Source organism: Toxotes jaculatrix, chromosome 22 (genome assembly GCF_017976425.1).
Source record: "Toxotes jaculatrix isolate fToxJac2 chromosome 22, fToxJac2.pri, whole genome shotgun sequence".
NCBI classification, from domain to species: Eukaryota; Metazoa; Chordata; class Actinopteri; family Toxotidae; genus Toxotes; species Toxotes jaculatrix.
Genome location: NC_054415.1, coordinates 7,766,851 through 7,791,192, shown reverse-complemented (window position 1 = coordinate 7,791,192; position 24,342 = coordinate 7,766,851). Strand labels below are relative to the sequence as shown.

Sequence of the window (24,342 nt, the reverse complement as noted above, 5' to 3'; positions counted from 1 at the left end):
TGAAAAAAAAAAAACCCCAACAAACAGCAAAATACAACTGAGTCCTTAAATGCAGAAACATTGAGCAGTACAGGCTAACATGCATCTTCTCATGATCCTCTTGATCAGCTCCATCCTGCATAAATAGTGATGTTATGCTCGAAGCAGTATCCATCTTTTGAAGCAGAAGCGTTGACAGGTGTTCCAGCGCTGCTTCAGCAGGCCTACAGTCACGTGACCACTGTGATTGATGAGTCCTTGAGGTTCTTCTCTCCAGGTCTTCCACTCAGATGAAGTACACACACAGCTGCTGGGGAGTGTACACATATGAATCCTTCAGTGTAGAAACACTGAGCAGTGTTGGCCAACATGCATCCTCATGGTTCTCTGGATCAGCTGCTCCTCCATCCTGCACAACACACAAAGAAACACACTCAACATTAGCCATAGGTGCTAGGCAAGTCAAACCCTTGAAGTTAAAACACCTTACCATTCAACATGCAGCAGGGGGGGCTACCTGTGCTCCACACTGGCCATGGCTTCATCCAAGCTGGAGTCCCACTCAGCCAGATGCAGCTACCTGCTAAACACACACAGACAAATACATGTTTAAATGTAGAAACACTGAGCAATGTTGGCTTATGTGCTTTCTCTTACCCTCTGATGATCATCTGGAGCAGCTCATCCTTCCTGCAGAGAAAGCTCATGCACACACACACAGGCTTTGGATATTAAACATTCTGCAACGCTTCAAGGTGCAGCTAATGGCCTACCTCAGGAACACACACTGCTGAACACACACCCTACACCGACAACACAACACGCAACTCAACCCGTACTGCCAACACTATCTGCTTCCACATATACACAGTTGTGTCCGGATCACAACTGCATTTATGCTTCCACAGACCGACAACACCGACGAAACGGCCCAGCAAAAGCAAACGCGCGCTCCAAACATAAGCAGGCCCGAGTGCCTTCCACACACTGAATCCATCCACAACTAAGCCCTGCCAACACTTGGCCAGTCCCTAACTCCAAAGCGGCTGTACTGGTTACAAAGTCCATCTCAACCGAGCTAAAGACGCAAGCCTGCACCTCCAACACTCAGATCACACACACACACGTAAGTGTAGAGCCGATGAGCGAAGCCAAGCGCGGTGCCTCTTTCCCAAACGGTCGCGGCTGCTCCGCTGGATCCCTTCGTCCGTCCTGCGGAAACCCGGCACATAATCAAACATGTTAGCCTCTGGTCAATAATCCACTCAAGCTTTGTATTTTAAACGTTCCGCGTGGGCCTTACCTGGCCTCCGCGTCAGCCATTTTACCTCTGGCGTGCTCCGGACAGGTGAACCACCTGTCTCTGGCCCACGCCGAAGTTCCAGCTCCACTAGGCCTGAATCGTCTCTCTGCTCTCAGCCACAGCTTTCACTGTGCACCAGAAAGGACAATAACAAATAACCCGTTAAACATGAACACAGGCTTCCTCTGTCTACAGGTAACGAGCTCAGTTCGATCCACTTACCAGAAAAAGAGCTTGGACAAAGCTAAACTTTACCGACGCCTCCCGTATTTCACGGTAGACTCGAGCCAGCCGCACCTGACATAAAATTCTGCCCTGCTATTGGCTGAGCCCTCTCCTCCCCGGTCACATGGGTTTGATTAGCGCATGAGCGACAGGTGCGACTGATTTTTGGCGCGGCTCAAACTGGACTCTGATTGGACGGGACTGATAGGTTAAGTGGTAGGAGGGACCTGCGGTGACTGCCCTCATAAAGCAGCAGTAACGTTTGAATCTGGGTCCAACACAGAACAGGTGTTTGAAATGATCACAAATTGCCAGGGGTTCACTTTCAGTCTGACTCCATGGCTTTAAGCATTAAAGACTTCAATTAGAATCAGTTTTATTGGCCGAATTTATGCAAACAAACAAGGAATTTGACTTTGGTTTTTCTTCTGCTCTCAGGCACTACAGAACAACAACACAACCAACAGAACAACTACTTTTTTTTCCACAAATACCAATAGTGCAATGGGTCAGTCTGAATCTGGATTATGCAAACTATATACATACATATGTCATATAAGGTGTGTTCAAAAGCAAACAACCAGTGAACTAGTACTTATCCAGCCTATGAGCATGTGGACTGTCAGTATTCAAGGGTGGATCCTACAAATTAAACCAAGACAGAATCAGGACTGGAGAAGCTGGTCAAACTCTGCTGTTTGACATGAAAGGGTTTTTTTTAACCTGTTTTACTGCATAACTTGCAGATAGTATGTTCTTAAACGCAGAGTAAAAACTGTTTTTACTGATACTGTACTGTGACCCAATATTTACCTTTGCAGTCTACAAATGTTTGGTGTGAATTTCCTTCCATGGACCTTGATCAGCTATCATTCCTGGTCTGAGCTTAATAGTCACAACACAGGACACTTACACAAGCAGTACTGTAAACATATTTACTTTACATAGAAAATGACAGAATCAATAAAAAACAAAAAACAATAGCAAATGAGTTATTCAAACTGAATAGCAAAGGGGCATAAGCCTAGGTTTAATACACTAATATATTTTGTAAAGAATCATACACAAATCAGAAAATGATAGGCATTTTACCATTACTGTTACCTTTAACCACAAAATACATCAGCACAATGCAAAGTTTGTTTCAAATCACAGATGAGGTCCAGAGCCCTGCCAAATGACCGCACTCATGTGTGTGCAGTGTTTGTCCATTTCTCAGTGCTCCTTGTGGTCTCCGTCCTCCTCCAGTTTCCTGATCTCTGCCTTCAGGTGGTTGATGTTTTCTCGGCTGGCTTTTAGTTTGTCTTTCAGCTCTGCGATCTCCTGGCTGGTTCTCTTCTTTGCTGCTTCCATTTTCTCCTTGGTTCTCTGCTCCAGCTCACCGACTGTGGACACAGGCAGGAAAACACACATAAGCATAATGACGGTGTTTCAGTACAGAGGCACATACTGGATTTGTCTTATCCAGGGTGCTGAGACCAAAGTCAAAACTGGGGTAATGTGACAAAACTAGTCTGCATACACACCCTTGTGTCTTGTATTTCCATGTTCAATGTGTGTGTACATACACTCTGTCTCATGCTTGTATGCTCCCAAAGTGAGTTGCCTGGATGTGGTCAGTAGCTGCTGCATCATCGCTGTAGGATCCTGGAAGATCTGAAAGAAAACAACAGATATATCTTTTTCACTTTCAAACTATTCTCTATTTAAAGCCAACCCTCCCTGATTCATTTCTTTTGTTACAACAAATTACATTAAGCGATTAAATATTAGTAACTGTGATCATAAGCTGCAGTGTCAAAGCAGTCGTACCATTTCATCATAGAATTCAGAGACAACAGTCTTCTTGGGCATAGCACTGGAGTCTGACTGGAACAGCTTCAAGAGATGGTACAGAGTCACCTAACACACACACACACACACACACACACACACACACACACACACACACACAAAAGCACAGGGACAAATCCATATCAAAAAGCACACGTAGGGAATTAAAATGACTGTAACCACAGTTTTTATGAAATACCAATTCTTACCATATGTTGAGTATTTACCTTACTTCAGCACAAAATGCTGCCACACATTAATGCACAGCTACACTATAAAGATCAGCACACAGTATATGTTGAATTTAGTGTTCTAGTAGTAATTCTTTGAAATCACTGTGTCTACTAGTTGTGACTCTTACAGGTCTCTCATTGGGGTCAATGAAGAAGATCTTAATGATGATCTCAAACTCGCCCCAGCCCGTCTCGGTAATCTCATATGGAGGCTTTGTCACCACTGGAAGGCAGAAAAACAGTAAATTACACAGACATGCAATTTCAGTCTGGATCACACCTGAAGCAAGTAAAACCCCATAACAAGTACAGCCATTATAAACCTGTCACTATACTAATGTTAAGTACTATAAGTATTAAATATATTCTGCTTATTCTTGCCTTGCTTGTCATATTTTCATTTTAACATAATTAAGTACAACCCACAGGGGAAAATGCCTCTGTTTTAACAACAGAAACTGATGTAAAGGTCTACTCACCTCTCAGTGGGTTACCATAGCTCTCATGTAGCTTGAACTGGATCTTCTTCACATAAGCTGACATATCCTGGAGCAACGGATTCATGTATTAATATATAAAATCAAATAAAACAGCACAGCACAGCAACCATTGGTTATCATAATCTTTTCAAGCAATTTTAATTCAATAGGAACTGCAGTATTTAATAGACCTGGCTAAAGCTCTGTTAAAACTCTGGAAGTCTAACCTCATTTCTGTAAGGCTTCACATAGACAGACCACTGATGTGTGTGTCCATCCTCCTCTCTCTTCTTCCCAAAGTAGCGGGCAACGTTCCCAAACACAATAGGTTTCACGATAGTCACTCCCTGCAGTTAACAAAGAGAAAACACATTTAGATAAGGATTAATACGGATGCTACTATTTTTTTTAAAAACTATTTTAAAGTCTTACAGTGAGTTAATAACATAAACAAACACAGACTACTCTAGTTTGACGTTACATTACCTTAACTCGCCCCCCGGAATCTGGACCAAATTCAGTCATCTTTTTGAACATAGTACAGTGAAGCTACAGTGAAGTCGATCCCGTATTACACTCTAGATGACTCTTGGTCCTTCACAGCGAGCAAAGGCGTCTAATAAACCTGCCATTTGAGCATCAAAAGTATGATTTATAAAGCAGGAACCTCATTTCGAACCGCCAGCCAAACAAGCGCCGGAAGTTGCAAGTGTAACGCGCTTAGCTGTCCGACTGGAGTGCGACAGGGACACTAAGGTTCCAGGTGAATGTCGGCAATGTCGCCGGACAAGTTAGACTGTTGCATGTATCAAAATTTAAATATATATATATTTGTGTGTGTGAATTTGGATAATAATGTCCGTGTTTGTTCACACAAACTGCAAATGCAGGTTTGGCTCTCTTTAGTATTAAAAACGAATCTGACCAAATGACAGTACTTTCACAAATTCCATGTCTGATTCTGATTCGCTGGGTCTAATTTGACGGAAAATAGTGAGATACAGGACACTTAAAAAAAAAAAATTGTAACTCAAACCACCTTTGAGTGGAATCAACCTTCTATTGGTATATTGGTGTGTGTGTGTGTGTGTGTGTGTGTGTGTGTGTATATATATATATATATATATATATATATATATATATATATATATATATATATATATATATATAGTCCAATGAAAAACACCTCTCAAATAAGTGACTTACGAAAACAAAAGACAGAAATAAAAATAAAAACGTAATTTATTCTGACCAGCTTTAATTAAGTGACGTCCACTGCTACTACTTTTATTAATTAGATACATTACGTACAAAGGAAAACCACAAAACCAAACTCAGTTTAGAAATGCTTTATTTTTCAGACCATTGGATTATTTTGGATTGGACCATGTACCTTTCCCTGACAAGACGTGTAAATGTTTAGTAAGACATTAAGCACAGCTGCACAGGGTAACAAATCCTTAGTGGAAATAAATTAGAACTGAGCCAATCAATCTATAAATCCAAATCAAACTTATCATGGATACTAATAAGACTGAGTGCCAGTTCTTCAACTGTAAAACTGTTCTTATGTGTGCCCCACAAACACTCCTGCTTTTCATTGGGAAAGTCTGCATTAAGTATGCTAATCACTTATATTTACAGTCAGAAAAATCTGAAATACAGATAACCTTAGTCATAAAGTTAGAAGTCTTCATCACATTTAGTTTTGGTTTGGGCTCACACTTTGTAAAATTTCAAAACATTTATATGGCATATTCCAGACAATGAAAAAGTAGCTAAAGATCAGTTCATGGTTAGAGAGAATAAATCTTCCATTAGGAAATAAAACACAAAAAAAGAAATATACCTTCCAAAATCTTGTGTGAGGTGAAGTGTTGGTCTGGCTCGATGCAGCAGAGTTAGCCAGACTTTTTCACTACTGGACAGTTTCTTCTTCTGCAGTACACCTGAAAACACTTACCTTCAGTGCTGTGGAGAGAAGTCAGTGCATGGCAACTACTGAAAGCTCTTACTCTGACTGATTAGACTACTGTTTGGGCTGTCATAGGATGGAGCTGTGTTTTTTTTTAACAGCATTAAAATTTTAAAGAATTGTTTAAGTGGCATAAGGACATATTTCCCCCTGAAGTGCCCCACTGTTTTTTACATCAATAATATTGACCTTTGTGAATATAATACACTCTTTTTAAGGTATACTGGTGGAACAAAAATACATAAAAGAGTCATGAGGGTTTTAAAAATGTCTGGATTCTGTTACAGTCTGAATAACATCTTTTCATCAAAGTTCAGAGTGCTTCAACTTTTACATCCATGAAACACCTTTGGAGATGCAGAATTTTAGGGGGATGGTGATGGATATTTGAACTGACATGACGGATACAAAACATTCATCCTAACAAGTAAAACAACAACCTTTAATAAGACAAAACAAATAAACACAAAAAAAGGGTTTCTCATTTTAAACAATATAGTGAGGCACCGTGAACAAACTTAACAGAGGCGGTGTTTGCTAATTTATAAATATCAGTACTAGTGAATTTGCCCATATTCCTTTGTCATTGAAGTACAAATGAAACAAACAGCAATATGGCACCTCCTGATGAAACACTGTTGCTGCAAACCTTTACAGTATTTTTATTGACTCAAATTTAAAAACTTGCCCGGACTCATGATTCAAGGTCAGATATATAGAATTGAGGACAGCCAGGCCTATATTTATAATTGAAGTTTTTGATCTGAAACAGTAGAAAAAAAAAACACACACACATACACCTTAACTGTGCTTATTCCCCAAACCCATTATATGCAACATTACCAACTAAAAGCTTGGTATCACAAAGTGCTTACAATCACTCTATTTCAACAAAAACGCAAGACATAAACATGATGGCTGGTGGAATAAAAGACGCGCTACACTGCATATGTGTTACGATGCCTTTAACAAAGTGCATCTGAATTACCAGTCCTACTAAATTTATTTCTTATGTGTCCGGGTGTTAAAAATGAACATACAAAAACATGTTACGTGTGGAACATAGGAGCAAAAAAAAAAAAAAAAAAAAATGGAACAATTGCTTGCAATGGCTATTTTTCCAACAAATGGGATTAACTGATGTTTGAATGAAGACTAATTTCATGTACAATGGCTGCTTAAATGAATATGGAATCAGTCTAATAATGAATGCAACATTAACACAACATTACAGAGTTCAAAGACAATTTGGTTCTGAAATGTTCTTTTGATTACTGTTCAGTGTGATTACACATGAATCAAACATCTGAAACCACGTTGTGAACATTATTGTGTTTGGGTTTTTTTCATATGGGTTACTGTGTGTGGTCCAAAAACAAGATGCATGTACAAGCAAACTTGTTCTATACTGTATATACTCGCATCCATCCATCCATCAGAGCACACTGAAAAGTAGTGCATTCTTCTTATTTCTTACCTTGTAAAATTTATCCAAAAGAAAAAGAACAAAGAAATAAACAAAATAAGGGACTCGCTCTTATAAGTCACTCACTAACAGCTAAAAAGTGGCATCTAATAGTAGACAGGTTGAATATGAAAAACATCTTTGCACTTCAAAATACACATTTAATATAAATGAGCCAAACATGTAGAGGAATTCACCAAAAGCAGAGTACCTCAGTAAACATTTTTTATTACAACACCATCTAGTTTTTAATCAAAAGCAGAGACATTTACAAACATACTAACCATGAAAAGAATAAATGAGAATGAGAGGGAGGGGTGGGGAGAAAACATCAAACATGTACCCTATAAAAACTGATCTCTAAACTGAATGTACACAGTACAGCGAGCCAAGGAAAAAAAAAAAAAAAAAAACAAAAACAAATAGGATGTAATGTTTGCGTCTTCTATTTGGGGGTCGTGCTGGGCCATTTTATTGTGTCTTTGCAAAAAAGCGTCACACATACTCATCTTCATGTCAAATAAAACATCATAAAAATAAAAGAGCTGTTTGGAAAGTTTCTTTTCTTTCATCTTTAGTTACCATGAGTATAGGTGTTTGGATAACATAGCCTTACACAGGTCTGGGTCTTCCATCCACTGCTCTTAGTCAGGCAGACAAGATGAACAGACAGAGAGAAGGATGGGTGGAGAAGGAGAGGAGAAGAGAGATGGAGGGGTGGAGGAAGAGGTGGTGGTTGTAATCCTGTCCGGTCATGCAGGGTGGTGGTGGGGAGGAGGAGGTGGTGGTGGTGGTGGTGGTGCTGCACTGAAAGCGTTCCTCCTTTTCCTTCCATCCATCCTTGATCCTCGTTAGCTGAAAGGTGTCAAAATGAAGGGTGGAGTTTGGTTTCGAGGCAGCCCAACAGTGAACATTCTCCCCGCCCCCCCCGCCCCCACCATTAAACCTCTAGACTACACATACAAAGTGCACAACAGGGCTGGGTTCAATTCACCATCACTCTGAGTCACAAGGCTGGAGTTTATCCAAGTCCACTTACTTAAGATTTTGTGGTGACAACGGGTGTGTGATCAGGAGAAGTTTAAGGAAACAGACCTTAAAGACTCAGTCTCAAACTACCTTTTTTGTAAACTAACATTTGCTTCTTTTGAAATTCTCAGCAGACTGTGTATTGCCCCCAACCCCAGCACAGACAGAGAAACATGTCATGCAAACTTGAACAGGAAATATCCAAGAAGCAGAGGTGAAATCGATCTGCATGTACACAGTAAAACATCTAACGACATTAAATGCAATTTATGGCTGTTACTGAAAGGCAGACTTGGAGCTGTTCATTTATACTGTATGTAAGCAAAGTTAAAAACTTCTACTGATTACATTCTTATGAAGACAGACAGTCAATGGGATCCATATATAAAACTGTCATTCTCGATTGTGGACAGCTTAAGCGAGGATGCGATTATATATAGTGAATTCACAGGGTCAACTCTGCATTACGTACTGTTACAAGTGTTCAGTGTCATTTGCAAAAATTATGAAATGTACTGGGAAAAGTATAAAGTACAAGATGTTGAGTGAAAACATTAATTACAGTGTCTATGTCAGTGGCCATCGTTAGAATGTAATTTTCCAATTTAAAAAAAAAACAGCGATTCTCTAAAGGATTTGGTTCTTCCCCCTTTAGTTTTTTAAAGTGCAAGTGCAACACTTAATTTTTTTTTTTTTATTGTTGAAACCAAAACGTGCATAATTAATTCAATTTTCATACTGTGACTATGAATTTTCAAAATGGATCCTACATTCAAATAATTCAAGAACACCCTGTTATTATTTTTTCCTTACAACCCCATGAAAATGCTTGGAACAAGACAAAGACCTGAAAGCTTTTCACCCCAGCCCAGATCCCTTACCATTTATTACGTTTGGATTAGCAAAAAGGGAATGTGCTTCCAACTTGGGTCAAATACCATAATTATAACAAACACTGAATCAAGTATGACACTGGTTTTTAGGAAATGAAGTAATTTAGGTGTAGAACAGAGCAAAGGGACAGCAGGAAAACACAAAACTACAAAGGCACGCATCGGACTTAGACACAGCAGGTGATACTTTGCCACAACTCAGTGATGTGGCTGCCAAAAGCATCTCAGGACTTTTACAAGTAACAGAAAAAAAATAATCTTAATGTCAGTGTGATTTAGTATACCCCTGTATGGTCTTGTTAGCATAATGCCAATGAATAAGCAGCAATAGTTTGTGTCACTGAAAAAGACAAAGTGCAGTATGAGGGGAAACAGGTAACTATAAAGGCAACCTCTTGATCATTATAAAAAAATTGGTAGCTGCAAAGCTTAATTGGAGTATCATCAATGATACGCTCACCCAAATGAAATGTCAATGTCAAATTTGTTCGGTATTTCTAACAATTTAAAATCAAGTTCACTGGGCCCCGATGACAAGAGGCTTTGCTTTCCGAAGATGCCACATAGAAGTGATATCTAGAGGGAAAAGGCCTCACTTACAGGCACCAGGTCAAGACAGTACACAGGATTTTACATGGTTCAAAGCATATTGAAACTTTTAAATGTTTATATTTTTGCTTTTGAAGGGCTTTTGTTTTACATGCATGGCTGCAGACAGAAACAGTTTAGCCGACAATAAAAATATTTTACATAACACAGTAGTCAAGCTAAATGGCACTTCTCGTCACACCACTTTTCAAAAGTGACTACAACATCCAGTACAGGCGGGAACGGGCACGACTGAACTTTTGTCAATGGTCAAATTACATCCAAATATTATACTAACAAGTCTTTTATCATATTAAAAAAGGTGCCACATTGTCGAACCTTTGTTCATTATAGACGATTACGGTTCATAGAAAACATTAAAATGTGCAGCAGTGGGTCGGCTAACACAGCATGGAAATGAAGCAGGTCAGAGTCAAACCAGGGTCAAACAGTTCATTAAACAGCCTGGCATTTGATAATACTTACCATTTAAAAATCCCCATGCTATACATAATGTCTGGACATTGTAACAGGCTTGTCGCTGTGGGGACCACCTTTACTTCCACCATCAATGAGCTCGTCTTCAGAAAAGCTTGTAAAACACTCCTGGTTTTTCAGAAAATAGCTAACGGATACTGCAGAACATGCGGGGAAATTGACCCTTTTGCAATTCAACTCACCATGACAACTATTTGTTGACTGTAATAATCTGGGAACTAAACACTGTTAAAGCATTACAATTGTCTTGCTTTATATTTTGACCTTATGCCAGCTATGAGCGTCAGATATATTACCACTACTACTGCTGCTAACCTTGAACTGAAACTCTGTTTGACCCTGGTTTGATAAGAGTAAATAGTAAGCTTGATTTTTTTTTAAAGGAAATTAGGCTTTGATCCCCATCACACATACACCTACAGTCAAACTGAACAAATAGCATAAAAACTCAATTAAGCCTGGTACAAACAATGAATTCCCCCAATATGTACATGTAAAAATAGTTTTCAAGCATCTGTGGACACAACAAATAGCCAAACTACTTTCAGGGATAAGAGCAATATGCTTGGCACTCAATTCTCAGTTGTTTCCTGATTAACAAGATATCAGACTGAATTCAAAGGCAGATTTTGCACATGGTCAAATGGAAAATGGACATATTTGGCCTTAGTACATGAATATTGCCCACTTCCTTTTGATCTTTAGTCATTTCATTTATAATGCAAGAAACATTTTTTGTCAAAATATACTCCACAAGTGCATTTTTGGCATCTATACATTACCAAATGTTAGTTGGCCTTGTACCCACTGGGGATCTCTTATCTGACAGAGATGTGTGGTAGAGGAGACTGCGTAGCTGCAATGTTACAATTGAAACTGGCTGGGGCTGTTTTGAAACTTAAAAATAGTTTCTACATTAAGCTGTTTCCTCTCCGAAAGTGTAAAACCGCTATGCTGTAAGTGAAAGCAAAAAATCTACTTTCTAATTTTACTAAATTAGAAACAGTAAATTTTATAAAGAGGTTCCCAGTGGACACAAGTCTGAGTTTTCAGTAAAAACCTGGTGTAGAAAAAGGACAACTGAGTGGAACAGAGGTCAGGTCGACTGAGCTGGCACTGACAGCTAAATATTAGGACTCTACACTATAATCACAGAACAGTTACTTGGTTTTGGTATGAGTTTTGCCAGTTTTCAGAGTTCAGCAACTCTGCAAGCAAAACCACCCCAGCTAATATTTCTCAGAACAAGAGGAGACTAAAAAAAAAGCTCATAAACATATGTGTGTCATGTACAGAGCACGTTCCCTGCTCTCCAAGCACAACTGAGACATTAGGTCTGAAGAGTGAATTAAGTTTCTATCTAAAAGGTCATTTAAAATTATGAGAAATATTATTTGGGGTGATGCATCACTGTACAGAGAAGCTGAAGGGGCCATGTAACCTACTGGACTCTGCTCTATAAGAACTGGTTTACACAACACCACAGACATCTTAGGGCTTTGGCAGTAAAGGACATAAGAGCGACACAAAATAGTTCAAACCCCATATTTCAACTGCAGTTCCAAAAATTTACAAAGGTTATCATGTTGTTCAACACGCAACATGCAGGCGCAGTGGAAGAGAGCATCTTCCCACAAAAGTTTACAAAATGATTTGTGAAACACTAACACCAAGAATCTCACTCTCAGAAAATCTGCCTAAAAAAATATGCACCTCAAACAATTTGACAGCAGCACATTTTAGTTGGGTGCAAACTGGTGCAAAGCAGTTTCAGATAAATTCATCTGCAGCTCACCCAGAACATGACTTAACATCCAAACAAGCCACTCGTATTGCTATGAGCCAAAATACTGAACAAAACTGGCATGATCTCTTGCCGACCGAGGATTATTTATCATTGAAAACTCATTACTGCAGCCTAAACAGGAATCATTTCAATGTACATACAAGAGTCACATGAAAGTAAAATATTAAAATGTAAATTTCTACTATGTGTCAGTAAATTACAATCGGCATGTAATTCTGAATTTGTTTTGCTGAGATAAAAAAATTAATAGAGTTCTCATTTACCTGAAAATATCATTTATAGGTGATTTTATTCTACTTAACTAAACCAGGCAATTCAAGAAAAAAATTATATAAGGATGGCCAGGTGACGGGCACAAAAACCTGATGATTTGAAAACATAAATTTCCTGAACCTAGCTTCCTATATTTTCAACTTATCATTCCAACTTTACATGTTATTTACTGATAATGATAATATATCTGTAAGATACTGAAATCAATCCATCAAAACTCTGTATTTCCTTTGACCTTGGCCTCAGTAAATGATCTATGTGGACTAATGGCATCAACATCTGGACATCACACTGACGTCTATGTTGTCAGACCACGGTATGAAAAGGGCATAGGCATAGATATTTTTTCACTTCACCTCAACATCTTAAACTGAGGTAAAATGGTTCAGAAGTGAGAAACACTCAGCTACAAAACATCCAGTTTGACAAAAGTAAAATGCCAGGAAACAGCACTGTCATGCAAATATGGCACAATCACATTTGAAAATTTTCTGTGTCAAAAAATCATCAGATATTGACACGATTTGATAAATAAATTTTCACCTTCTCTTAATTAAACCATGACAATGATATATATTCAACTTTTAAACTGAAATGGTAATATGTATACAACATTACTATGAAAGGGACATTTACAAAGTGTAGATTGGTCTACTATGGACAAGTTGAACATTGTAATTTTTTTCTAAAAACACAATCAAACCTGAACAGACCATATAAATTGCTAAATCTGTAATAAGTATCGGAAACAATGACTAGGGAATACTGACATCTGAGACTGGCCAATCAATCAAGAAACCACTACAACCACTGTGACAAACCTACTCAGAGGTTACAGTACACTTCAATAAGCTGCAAACTTGCACATAATGAAAAGCCAAATCACTGAAACTTGATATTTAAGCCAGAAAAATACTCATATTTTGATCCACTGGCCATAGCTGCTGGTAAAACCCAAATTCAGATTATTTCCACTTTCAACGAGTCAGTCGCATGTTTACATTTGCAGAGGTGAGTCTATTTGCTCTGCCAAATATACAGTCTGTAACAGCATCAAGTTAGTGCTGCTCTACAGCTTCTCACAGGCAGATGCTTTCTCCAGCAGAATGTGTAGCTCTTCTTTGTTTATTTATTTAGCAGAATACACAAAGTGGCTCATGAATTTAGTAATTTACCAGCCTCAGAGGCCTGTGGACCAAAAAGTAACAGTTCATTCACAAAGTCAAATTTCCAGCGACTGCCAGTGTAATTTCTGTTTTTGGGATAGTGGTTATGAAAAAAACACCACAGCACAGATATAACTCTTACAAACCCCTTTGAGCAAAGTGAGTACAGTCAGTGTGTATTACACACATTTCTCTGAGTGAAAATATACACAGTGTATATACACAGTAACACAAGTGTGATTAGGAAGCTTGAATGAAAGTACTTACCTTAACACCTACCTGAAACCAACGGAACGAGTATTAAAAGTCTTTTTGTTGCTCACCTTGTCTCTCTTTGTCCACTTCCTCAAAAATGTATGGAAGGACATTTAAATAAACACTAAGGTCATTCTATCTTGCAAAATTTTTAAGCTTTATGTTTTAATCAACCGTGACCATGTGACTTCAAAAGTATTAAAAATGTTTAGAAGCTCTTATGGTCAATGTATTTTCATGACACACTCTATAGATTCAATTTTGAAAGACCATGTCTACAGCAAATTATTTTTTTGGACAGTGAATCCAGAAGAGAGGAGATGAGCCAACGAGACAGACTTTTAAAAACTGAACACTGGTGTCTGCTTCTCCCATCATGTAGTTTAGGCCTTAACTAGTCAGGCTGAGTCCAGGTCTGAGACAAATGAAGTGATGAAGAAGACAAGAACAGAGCTTGTGACAGAAAAAAAAAATAACAAAGGTGGTACCTACCTCCATCCTCGCTTAGCGATGTCTGTACTCCCTCTCCCTCTCTCTTTCCCGGTCTCTGTCACGGTCCCTCTCGCGATGACGGTCCCGCTCCCGGCTGCGTTCTCGGTAATAGTCCTCGTGCCTGTCGCGGCTGCGAGACTTGTGGCGTCTGCTCTTTTCTCTGGAGCGGCTGTGGTCACGTTCTCTGGAGCGCTCTCGCCTGGCAAAGACAAAGAAGCGTCATTAGGCTGCATAGCAGGGTTTCAAAGTTTTAAATACCACAAGTACCACCACGGGACATTTAATGACATTAAATGGAAATCTTACCTGGAGGCAGAGCCATAGCTTTTTGACTCAATGCCGTGAAGACAGTCCTGCAGAGAACTGATGAGGACTTTACAGCGGTCGTCTGCTGACACTTTGGACTGCTTAATCAAACTGATGGCAGTCACCAGCGTCTCTATAGCGCTGCCATAATCAGCTAAAGAGAGGACACAAGGTTGCATTCAACTTTGATTTATGTTGATTTCTAATTTTTGTGTTACTGACAGAATGTTAACACAACAAGCATGTAGTTGCATTGTATGTACATTACTATGTGTTACCTGCACTGGCGTCAGACACAGCCCTAGATATAGCGCTGGAGGAGATGGCTCTGTTTCTGTTCATGATCTCCTCAAACTCTGCCTCGCTCAGGGGTGTCCGTGATGCCTCCATCTCCCTACAGAGACACAGATAAACACACACAGGTTAAGAAAAAAGAAGGCCATAACCCCTGAACTTAATAAAAAGAGTAATTTTTCCTGCCTGTACATCAATAACATAATGCCAAGAGGACATGGTATAAATTTTTCCTTCCACATTCACCATCCATTCTTACCGGCCTCCAGGGCCGTAGTCTCCTCTCTCATATGGCGGCGGGCGTCCATATGGGTCGTTTGGTCCGGGAGGTCCTCGGCTGTCATTAGGGGGCATGCTGTTGTTGCCAGGTGGGGGGAAGAATGCAGGGTTGACATGGGGGGCTGGTGGCGGTCCACCTGGTGGGGGACCTGGCATGTGTGGAGGTGGAGCCAAAGCCATGGGGGGTCCAATGGGACCTGGGGGCCGAGGAGGGAAGGGTCCTGGAGGTGGGGGGCCCTGTTGAGGGGGTGGGGGGCCAGGGGGAGGGCCGTAACCTGGAGGAGGGGGGCCTGGAGGCAGGGGTCCCATTGGTGGCTGGCCAAACTGACCGGGGAAGAGAACAGGGGGTGGAGGCCTGTCACCACGATTTGGAGGGCCAGCGAGGGGAGGAGGGAGGCCCTGTCCAGGAGGTGGAGGTCCTGGAGGGCCAGGGGGGCCAGGTGGACCCGGAGGGGGACGAGGGGGGCCCTGCATCCCACCTAAAATGGAGCACAAGAAACAAAACAGAGGCTCATGAAACTAACTCTTTATCTTTAGTTCATGTTACAGCAGGTAGAGCCTTGCTCTGGGTTATATATTAAATATCGGCCCAGCTGCTTTGCTGGTCAGGATCTAGTTTTGATATGTTGTAGCAGCCTGAATATTCTCTGTTCCCTTCATATACAGACATCAGACTGAGGAAGTTCAAAGCAGGGACAATGACAGACAGATAAGGAAGAGCAAGCCATAGCTACAGGGACCAACAAATGGAAAAAAAGGCCACAAAAATGTTGAAAAATCAGAAGGTAACAGAGTAGATGAGGAGATACACACAGCAAATTGTTTCAAGCAGAGTTTTTTTTTATCTATCTGGTATTTAATGCCATTTTCTTTTTCCTCAGCACTTAATTGAGAGGAGTGCACTGCCATAAGTCCCCAAGTTCAGAATGCCAAGCTTGTTTGTACTTGGCATACCGTATACACCACAACGTCCATTCATGAGAGGTCATTTAGGGCTGAATGGGGATTAAACAGCTTTTGTCATTAGAAACATTCTGTTGTAAATCTCTCATCCAAACGCACAATGGAATTTCTACTGAGAAGCAATAGAGGTACAGAAATACTGTGTGCGTTCTGACAAAATTTATACAAGTGAGAAAAAAGGTTTGATTTGCATTTGGCAATGTGACTATGAGTGAGTAGGCAGAATGCAAAAACCTTGTCTGCTTCTGCCTACTCTGTCTTACAGCTGATTTTTAAACCATCTGCTTCTTAATTTTTCACGTCAAAGGAACAGAGCACACCTCTGAATGATGTGCTTCTCTAAAAGGTTTAAAGTGACCACATTAAAATATTTAATCAGTCCTCATGTAGGACCAACAGTATTTGATAGAAACTGTCTATTGAGGGATTTAGATTGTTGGTAAATTCAGTTGTTTTTCAGGCAGTTATCCCGACAGTTTCAATGGCACAACTTCTACCAATTAACAGCTATGGGTTAAGATAAAAAGGAGATCCATCAAATCAATCGAGGTGTTTCACCTCTGCCACACCAGCTCCCGTTCCTGCCCCCCGGCGGGAAGGGATTGAAACTCATATCCATCAGAGGGCCATCTTGGTGCCTAATCAGATCTGGTCTCATCTCAGAGCCTAATGGGGAAAAAAGCAAACCAATCACAACTCTTCCCTTCATAAACTTATGCCTACCAACTGAAGGCCTTTCACAGCCCAGCAGCATGGGCCACCAGCCACTAAGCGAAACAAGAAATGTGAAAAAGGTGGGATGGAGGGCAAAGACACAAAAACGGAAAAAAGAAAAAGCTGGCAAATCCATTCTTCCCTACTAGAAGTGTAAGGCGGCCATTCCAAGATTTGTAAGAACTTGAGGGTTGGTAGCTTGCCAAGTAAAGCTTTGAGCAAACTGCTCTTCAAGGAATGGTGTTGGAAACTGTCAGTGAGCAGAAAATTACAGCCAGGGAAGGATTATTTGTTCAACTGGAAATGAGGAGGGACAAAATAGAACAAACCAGACGGGGAGGGAAACATGCAAAGACATAGCCCTGCCAGGGGAGATTTAAAGAGAGAGAGATCCCTCACTAGAAACACACACTACTACAGACTAGCCTTGGTTCCATGCGGGGTGTGAGTTGCAGCAAAGCCTGGACTGTGCTAACAGAGCAGCACTGCCAGACACTGAGGAGAATCCTTATTAACTGTGTCTAACATTTACAAGGCGCTCGTCACACTATGATGATTATTATTTCAGTATGCTGCACTGGTATATTACTGTAATAATCATCACCACATGAATGACAGAAGCCTAAAAAATAAAAACATAAATTCAAAATATGAGGGTATTTTTAACAATACCAGGTCTAAATCAGGAATCCACTGACCCATAAACCTCAACAGGTGATAGAGCAAGACCACAGTCCCAATAAACCAATCCATACACATCACAGATGACACGTTGTGGTGAGCTCAGTGTGACGTGCATGTTTTCCCGACACATCCTGCCATAAATTCGCTTCCTCAACTCAGCTTCTCTCAACTGACTGAACTGAGAAGGACACTGTCCCCACCCCTCTGGCATGAACACCTGTTACCAAACTAACCAGGAAAGTGTGGTGGCGGTCCTCCAGGTCCAACGGGACCAGGAAAGCGGTCTCCTCCAGGGCCAGGTGGTCCAGGAAACCGGCCTCTGCCTCGACCGCCCATGGGGAAACCTCCACGGGGGCCTGCACCAGGGGGACCAGCTTTACCTTCCCCAGACATCTGACCTGACTGAGTACCTGTGAAACGATAGGATGTAATAAATACGAAACAGGTGAGCTATGTGTGCACTAACAGACATGGAGCTCTGGCTGAGTCAGTAGCTAAAGCACTACATATTAGTATGACTGACTGTACATGAAGTCTATATATATATTTTAATGTTGTCCACTCTGCTGCAGTGTAAGTGCATGTCACAGCATGTGCAACTGTCTTTTTACACGACTAGTGTCTACTCCTGCTGAGTGCATCTTAAACTATGCAGATGCCAAGAGTGCACATGTGCTACTTACTTTTGCGTGACTGCATCTCAAACTGGCTGAGGGACTGTTTGTTGCATGGCGTGACGATGGGATTCTGACCGTGAAGCTCCCTCTTCGACAGGAGCTCCATTAACTTCCTGGATGACGCCTCTGAGCCCACGCACACCAGGGCAAACCTGAGACACACATGCCGAGGACATACACCATCACATTTGTGCAGACAGAAAGTGACACTTTATTAAAAGCAAACTAAAAAATGTAAAATCTGCTCTAAGGTCATATGGAAAAACATGAGTATCCACTGTAACAGCCTTATGACAGGGTGTGCATAAAAATACCTCACCCAATACGGGATTCAAGAGGTAATTATCATAACCTGTGATTTAATGCATTAATGTCACACACAGATAGTAAAAGCCTCACCCTTTGGACTGGCCATTTGCTCTGTTTTCAAAGAACTTGATCTCCAGCACATCTGTGATGCCTATCGATCGGATGGCTTCTGTCAGGTCCTCATCTGTTGTCCACTGCATAAGAAAAGACAGTAACATCAGTATATTCATAGTGACGTGCTTAGCTTAGAGGGTTGCTTTTAAAACATTTAAGGAAACTTTAAGGAAAATGTTCCTATAAATTTATTATTAACTGCAGTTTATGAGCAATGTGATTTCAATATCACTAACAGAATTCTGATACCCACCCATGTGAGGTTTCCTATGTATAGGGCAATCCTTTTCCCTGTGTAGGTGTACACCACGTTGGGTGGGGCACTCTTCCCTCCCTCTGTGCCACCTGGTGCAGGCAGTGTGTCCAGGTAGTCACGGTCCTCTGGAGCATCGCCATTATTGGCTGATGGGGATATTACATCATCATACAGGTCGATCTGCTCGTGAACTGGGTAATCAGCTTCCTGTTAAGCATGACAGTAAGAGTTTGGTCAAATACTTGTAACATGTCACATTGACAACAAACTGTTAACCAGGCCTGTTTATACATATATATTTCACTCTATCTTATTCACAGTTCTTAGGAAATGTTACCTTGTGAACACACCTACATTTCGTTAAGCGCCTGGGGCACGTGAATGCTTCAGTCATATGTTCAGAAAACTGGACCAGATACAACGAGCTAAGCATTCAAGTAAAACAAAGACTAATGTGCACCTGACATTAGTGGTGTGTATCTAGAACAGGTTATTTGAGACATGACAGCTATTGTGTAAATGTTTTCACAGCCCTGCTGACACCTCTGACCGTGGGAACATGTAGGTATAGTCAAGCCAGGGTATAATAAGCTGGTCACAGACAGATTAAGGGGTAGGTTTTATTTACCTTTTATTTCAGCATTATGTTACTTTCAGTAAGTGATCCCTAACTTTTGAAATATAAACAAAAACTTTGTTTTCCCTTTTATGTTGCAACATGGTGGGAATCTGTTCGTAAATCTCCAATATATCTGCTTTTTGAAATCAAGTTTGATTGTTTAGCAGAAGAAGTTTGTGAAGGAAACCACCAGTTGTGCGGCTTCCATGAGTCAATGAGTGAGCAGCTTCACAGTACAGACACAAAGAATGAACATAACGCAACTTAGAAGTTATTTCTTCGAGATGGTGTTGGGGCTAGCGTTTTCCCACAGGAACGAACAAACAAATGATTTCCATCCAGCATTAGGCTCCTGTAGCTTCTTCCAGATGTACAGTAAAGGGGCGTGTGTGGAAGAAGAAAACAACATCTGTCGACTGGACACATTAATGCTACAAGAAGCTAACAATCTAAAGCTAACAACTCAAACATATGTTAAATGCGCTTCTACTTCGTAAACTTTGTGTTTCATACTTAGCCTTTAACAATAACGACTGAACTGCATTTGTTTCAACTCTAACTTCGTTTGCATGAACCGACAACACAGGAACTTAAACACACGTATCAGTAAAGCAGCAAGTGGCTAACGCTTAGCTAGCTTATGTAGCTGTGTTTGTTTCCAGCCCGCCACGGGCGGCCATGCCGAGGCCTGAAACTCTGAATGCTGAACAACGAGAGCGGTTGAATTTTGCGTGTACCCAAAGAAAGAAACCGCCTTTGCACGTTTCACATCGATTACTACATGCAAAAACCGGCGTGTTAAATGCCGACAACACCATAATGTAGCATTTCGAGCCGATAATGCTAGCTGAGGCTGCAGGCTTGCAGCATGGTGAAGGGGGGGCCTGTTTGCGAAAGAAGCTCGTTAGACCACCACACCGCGCCATTCTCTAGTCGTGATAACAAGAAAGAATTACAAAGATACCCAGAAAATGGCACAATTAGTTGAAGTGAGCCGAATAACAATTTTATACCTGGTTGAATTCCTCCTCTACGTCGGCGTAGATATCGATATGATCCACACCGTCCGCCATTTTCCTCTGACCCGTCGCTCTCTCCGCCCGGCGTTGAGCCACAAACAATGAGACAGAGCGGGTCAGCAAGCGCCCCTGCTGGTCCACTTCACTCATTACAATACACTTTTAATATATGAAAGCCAAAAAAAGCTTAAGCATTTGGGGGGGAAAAGTATTTTACTACACTTTTCATGACAGGGAAAAGTATGAAATGCTATGAATTTCTATGAGAAATGTTTTGACTTAATGTAGAAAGTACAAGTTTAACTCAGTCTCTCATAAGTGTGGCAAAAACGGGAATATAATTAAAACTATGAATGTTATATGAGTAAGAGTTGGGTATGTTAAATAAAAAGTAAACCTGAGTAGGTTTATTGTCATCATGGTCACTGTCATCAGAAAAGGATTATGGGTGAACTCTCAGATGAGCCATCTCTTATTTATATTCTACATTATCTTCTGAAATTCTGAAACATCTGTATTGAAAAGATTAAAAAAAAGAAGTATTAAAAATTCACAATATTCAGATAAACAACCATTGCACTACCTTTTCTGTAAAACATCACAGCAATAGTACAAAATGATGAATGAGTGATAGTGAGAATTTGTTTTATAATGTAAGAAATGTAAATAAAGTTTGTCCATTTTTAAACCATTAAAGTGTAACTGTTTGTTTGGCATCTTATTTAACTGTGTTCAAAAGACTGAAGCAACTCCAAAAATGAATTCACCTTGCATTTATGACATGAGTCTCTTTCTATTTTAGAGGAATTACTTCACTGATCCTGTGTATCAGCATCCATGTTCGTGCAACACTGACAAACCAAACAACACACACTGACAACAAATACAGTACAAAAACCCAGAAGGATCGTTTTATTTACTTTGTACAAATCATGGCTTCAGTCAACCAACATACAATGTGGATGTGTCAGCCACACAATATACAGGATATTGTACAGTGGAAATTACAAACAAAAATGAAACGAATTAAGTTACTCTCATGATTTCAGCGAGAGAGAACAAACTGTAATGATGCACACCCACGCACACAATATGTATCTGAGTCTATTACATAAACAGGCAAAATCTCAGGCAAATTCGTCATCAGAAATAGTCCAACCCAAAGACATGCTTTAAAAGATGATGAAAAATATTATAGAAAAAGCTACAGGAACACTCACAGCCCAGAATACAATGAAATGCTGATTAAACAGTCCAAAGCAAGAGACACACAAGAAGATGTATACAAAAATACCTTATGAGATTAGATTTACATTTTTAATTTACATTGCAATTACAAATGTATGAACAGGACATTTCCAAAAAGAAAAAATAAAATAAAATCTGAGACCAAGTTTCTTTCATATGACAATGTTGTTTGTCAGAGTGAGTGCTACCTTTATTTTTGCATTTATCACAAAATTATAAAATCATAGTTATTTATGGCAATAAGAAGCAGATACATGAGGTTGAGGGTTTAGAAAAGTATTGAAATATCACAGTCTCCAGTAAATGCATTTAAATAGCTTTAAAATTAAATCCTGAATAATTTATATCTATGTAATTGTGAAAATAACCCTTTGTTGCAAACACATGCAGATTGAAAACGTTAAAATAACCTATGTGAATAGATTTTGATCCTTAGCCTATCATTGTGTTATCCATGCGGATTTTAGACCTACACACTGTGAGAGTTCCAGCTTCCACATGTCCAGCCAAACAGACAAACATAATTACAAACAGTATTTACAAACACAGAGAAAGACACAGCAGAAAAAGACAGAAAGGCAGACAGACATTTTTTTAAAGAAACAATTATTTTTGGGACGTAATCAAAGTATGAACTCAATAGTGACATCCTCAGGGGGCCGAAAATCCCCATTCTTATTAACTTTATTACATTTTTATATTTATATAAATTCTATATAACCCAACTGTGACTACTTTCTAGGCACTGAGCCATAATCATGTCCATTATCCATTAATCCATTGCAAACAACCATGTAAAACATGACCAGTCGCATAACAGTGCTTCCCCACATATTTATGTTGCCCCTCTCTCAGTGGCTATGATTCAATGTTAAAAAAAAGTCTGTAAATAAAGCATCGTGGATGGTAAATATTGGATGTGTGTCTGTTGGAGGTATGCATGCTTGCAGCTGCATATATAATACGCATGTGCATCTGCAACACAAAATTCACCGTGATATGGGAAATGAAAAACATATTTTTCCCCCTGGACTTTGTTATGTTGCATATTGTGACTCATAATCCCTTTTATAAATGCATGTCACAGCCACCACCTGCATCTCTTTAGTCCCTTTTCATTTTGAGATGCAAACTGGTGCCTGAGAAAGTAACTAATGGAAAAGTATCCATGGCAACAACAACCCATTAACTTGCCTTCTTTGCAGGTTTTACTTCAGATGTAATAATTTGCAGGAATTAACAAACCAGTTCTCATAAACCACGTCAAAAGTCCGTCAGGAGAGACTAGGCTTGTGGTTGTCATGAGAAAACTGTGCGTTTTTAAAAAAATCCACTTGAGGTGTCCAGTGTCCAAACACATCTCTTGATTTACTCCAATCTCCACCTTTATAGGAAACAGCAAAGTTGTCCATCATCAGGAGACCAGTGCAGAGAAGGAGAGACAGATAAAGAAGAGAGAAGCTGAGAGAGATATGAAAGAAGCGCGTCCGCAGTCATTGGCGTTTTCCTGCAGGGGTAAAATAGAAAATGATTTCACTTTGAGTTTCTTCCATGATTCAAGCCACTGGACACCAATCAAACAGTGAATAATTAAAATAGATATATGTTGTAAGACAATGAAAGGAAATATATTTTATCATAATGTGTGCTGTGAAAAAAACAATTGCATGTAAGTTGTGTGGACCAATGAGATGCTGACCTGCGGGTGATAGGCGTGGCAGGACTCGGGTCGTCTGCGAATCTTCTGCGACCTCATCCTGTCGCACTTTACTGAGGCGTTATGTACAGCGGGGTCAAGGAGCAACAACAAGAGCAGCGGAGGTTACTTTTAAAAGTACAAAAGGTAAAGTACGGCTCCGTTCTACTGTTTTTTTCTGAAAAGTGTGCTCGAACCAGCATACTCTGTGAATACCAAAATATCAAAGGATATATTTGACTTCCTTGGGCTCCATGGTGATCGGCCCGTACTGTCTGGAGCAGTCACAGTCCGCCTGGACCACCAGCATCAAAAGGTTGGTCTCTGGTATCTGTTGCACTACAAACATCCTGACGCACACAAACACAAAAAGATGAAAACCTTATGAAAACATGCGCACAAACATAAACACGGAGACACACATTTTCCAGTAGAGGGCATCCAGGCCAGGGAGGTACAGTGAATACAATCATGGGCCATAGGTTCATGGAAAAAAATCCAGATTTAGTCAGCTGTATCACTTGGTTGCAGTAGGTAACACCATCAGCTCCACCCAACCAAAATGTCAGAAGAAGCAGTGATGTGTTACACCTCTTTTGGCCTCATGAGGGCGTTCACACCCTGTCTGTGATTACAAACCTGCAGAAATAATACAGACTAACCACAGAACA

General features: G+C 40.2%; 3 protein-coding genes and 1 long non-coding RNA gene across 10 annotated transcripts in view; all 4 read right to left on the bottom strand.

The window, feature by feature from the left end:
- Window positions 1–329: 329 nt before the first annotated feature.
- LOC121176166 lies at window positions 330–1,569 on the bottom strand. Of its 2 annotated transcripts, none has more exons than XR_005892908.1 (5): window positions 1,505–1,569; window positions 1,283–1,410; window positions 637–1,191; window positions 470–562; window positions 330–388 (listed from the first exon to the last, which is right to left on the bottom strand). It is a non-coding gene; the product is annotated as an uncharacterized LOC121176166 (long non-coding RNA). The 2 variants fall into 2 exon arrangements; XR_005892909.1 differs by having other exon boundaries at window positions 470–559.
- Window positions 1,570–2,428: 859 nt separating this feature from the next.
- Window positions 2,429–4,762, bottom strand: yeats4 (YEATS domain containing 4). Of its 2 annotated transcripts, none has more exons than XM_041030169.1 (7): window positions 4,539–4,762; window positions 4,280–4,399; window positions 4,053–4,119; window positions 3,702–3,796; window positions 3,320–3,409; window positions 3,034–3,163; window positions 2,429–2,892 (listed from the first exon to the last, which is right to left on the bottom strand). In XM_041030169.1, exons 1-7 carry the CDS (start codon window positions 4,587–4,589, stop codon window positions 2,723–2,725), a joined length of 723 nt encoding a protein of 240 aa, XP_040886103.1. In that variant the 5' UTR covers window positions 4,590–4,762; the 3' UTR covers window positions 2,429–2,722. The 2 variants fall into 2 exon arrangements, with proteins under 2 accessions (XP_040886103.1, XP_040886104.1); XM_041030170.1 differs by having other exon boundaries at window positions 3,076–3,163.
- Window positions 4,763–6,450: 1,688 nt separating this feature from the next.
- Window positions 6,451–20,834, bottom strand: cpsf6 (cleavage and polyadenylation specific factor 6). 3 transcript variants are annotated; one of them, XM_041030165.1, is made up of 11 exons: window positions 20,722–20,834; window positions 19,087–19,296; window positions 18,810–18,913; window positions 18,417–18,562; window positions 17,967–18,143; window positions 16,894–17,001; window positions 15,353–15,851; window positions 15,078–15,193; window positions 14,800–14,953; window positions 14,494–14,692; window positions 6,451–14,416 (listed from the first exon to the last, which is right to left on the bottom strand). In XM_041030165.1, exons 1-10 carry the CDS (start codon window positions 20,779–20,781, stop codon window positions 14,506–14,508), a joined length of 1,761 nt encoding a protein of 586 aa, XP_040886099.1. In that variant the 5' UTR covers window positions 20,782–20,834; the 3' UTR covers window positions 6,451–14,416; window positions 14,494–14,505. The 3 variants fall into 3 exon arrangements, with proteins under 3 accessions (XP_040886099.1, XP_040886100.1, XP_040886101.1); XM_041030166.1 differs by having other exon boundaries at window positions 6,451–8,347; XM_041030167.1 differs by lacking the exon at window positions 16,894–17,001.
- A 777-nt stretch (window positions 20,835–21,611) lies between these two features.
- The window catches only part of cacna2d4a (calcium channel, voltage-dependent, alpha 2/delta subunit 4a), a 79,099-nt gene continuing 76,368 nt past the window's right edge, over window positions 21,612–24,342 (bottom strand). For all 3 annotated transcript variants that reach the window (XM_041030162.1, XM_041030164.1, XM_041030163.1), the window contains 3 exons: window positions 23,906–24,021; window positions 23,675–23,757; window positions 21,612–23,482 (listed from right to left, as the gene is read on the bottom strand). In XM_041030162.1, coding sequence (XP_040886096.1) covers window positions 23,390–23,482; window positions 23,675–23,757; window positions 23,906–24,021 — 292 coding nt within the window. In that variant the 3' untranslated portion in view covers window positions 21,612–23,389. The remainder of the gene's footprint in view (window positions 23,483–23,674; window positions 23,758–23,905; window positions 24,022–24,342) is intronic.

Coding starts and splice junctions, on each gene's coding strand:
- yeats4 (XM_041030169.1), bottom strand. CDS start 4,589: ATGTTCAAAAAGATGACTGAATTTGGTCCAGATTCCGGGGGGCGAGTT. Junction 3,797..4,052: donor CTATGGTAACCCACTGAGAG/GTGAGTAGACCT, acceptor TCTGCCTTCCAG/TGGTGACAAAGCCTCCATAT. Junction 2,893..3,033: donor TGGAAATACAAGACACAAGG/GTGTGTATGCAG, acceptor CTGTGTCCACAG/TCGGTGAGCTGGAGCAGAGA.
- cpsf6 (XM_041030165.1), bottom strand. CDS start 20,781: ATGGCGGACGGTGTGGATCATATCGATATCTACGCCGACGTAGAGGAG. Junction 19,297..20,721: donor TAGAGGAGGAATTCAACCAG/GTATAAAATTGT, acceptor CATGCTTAACAG/GAAGCTGATTACCCAGTTCA. Junction 18,144..18,416: donor TGAGATGCAGTCACGCAAAA/GTAAGTAGCACA, acceptor ATCGTTTCACAG/GTACTCAGTCAGGTCAGATG.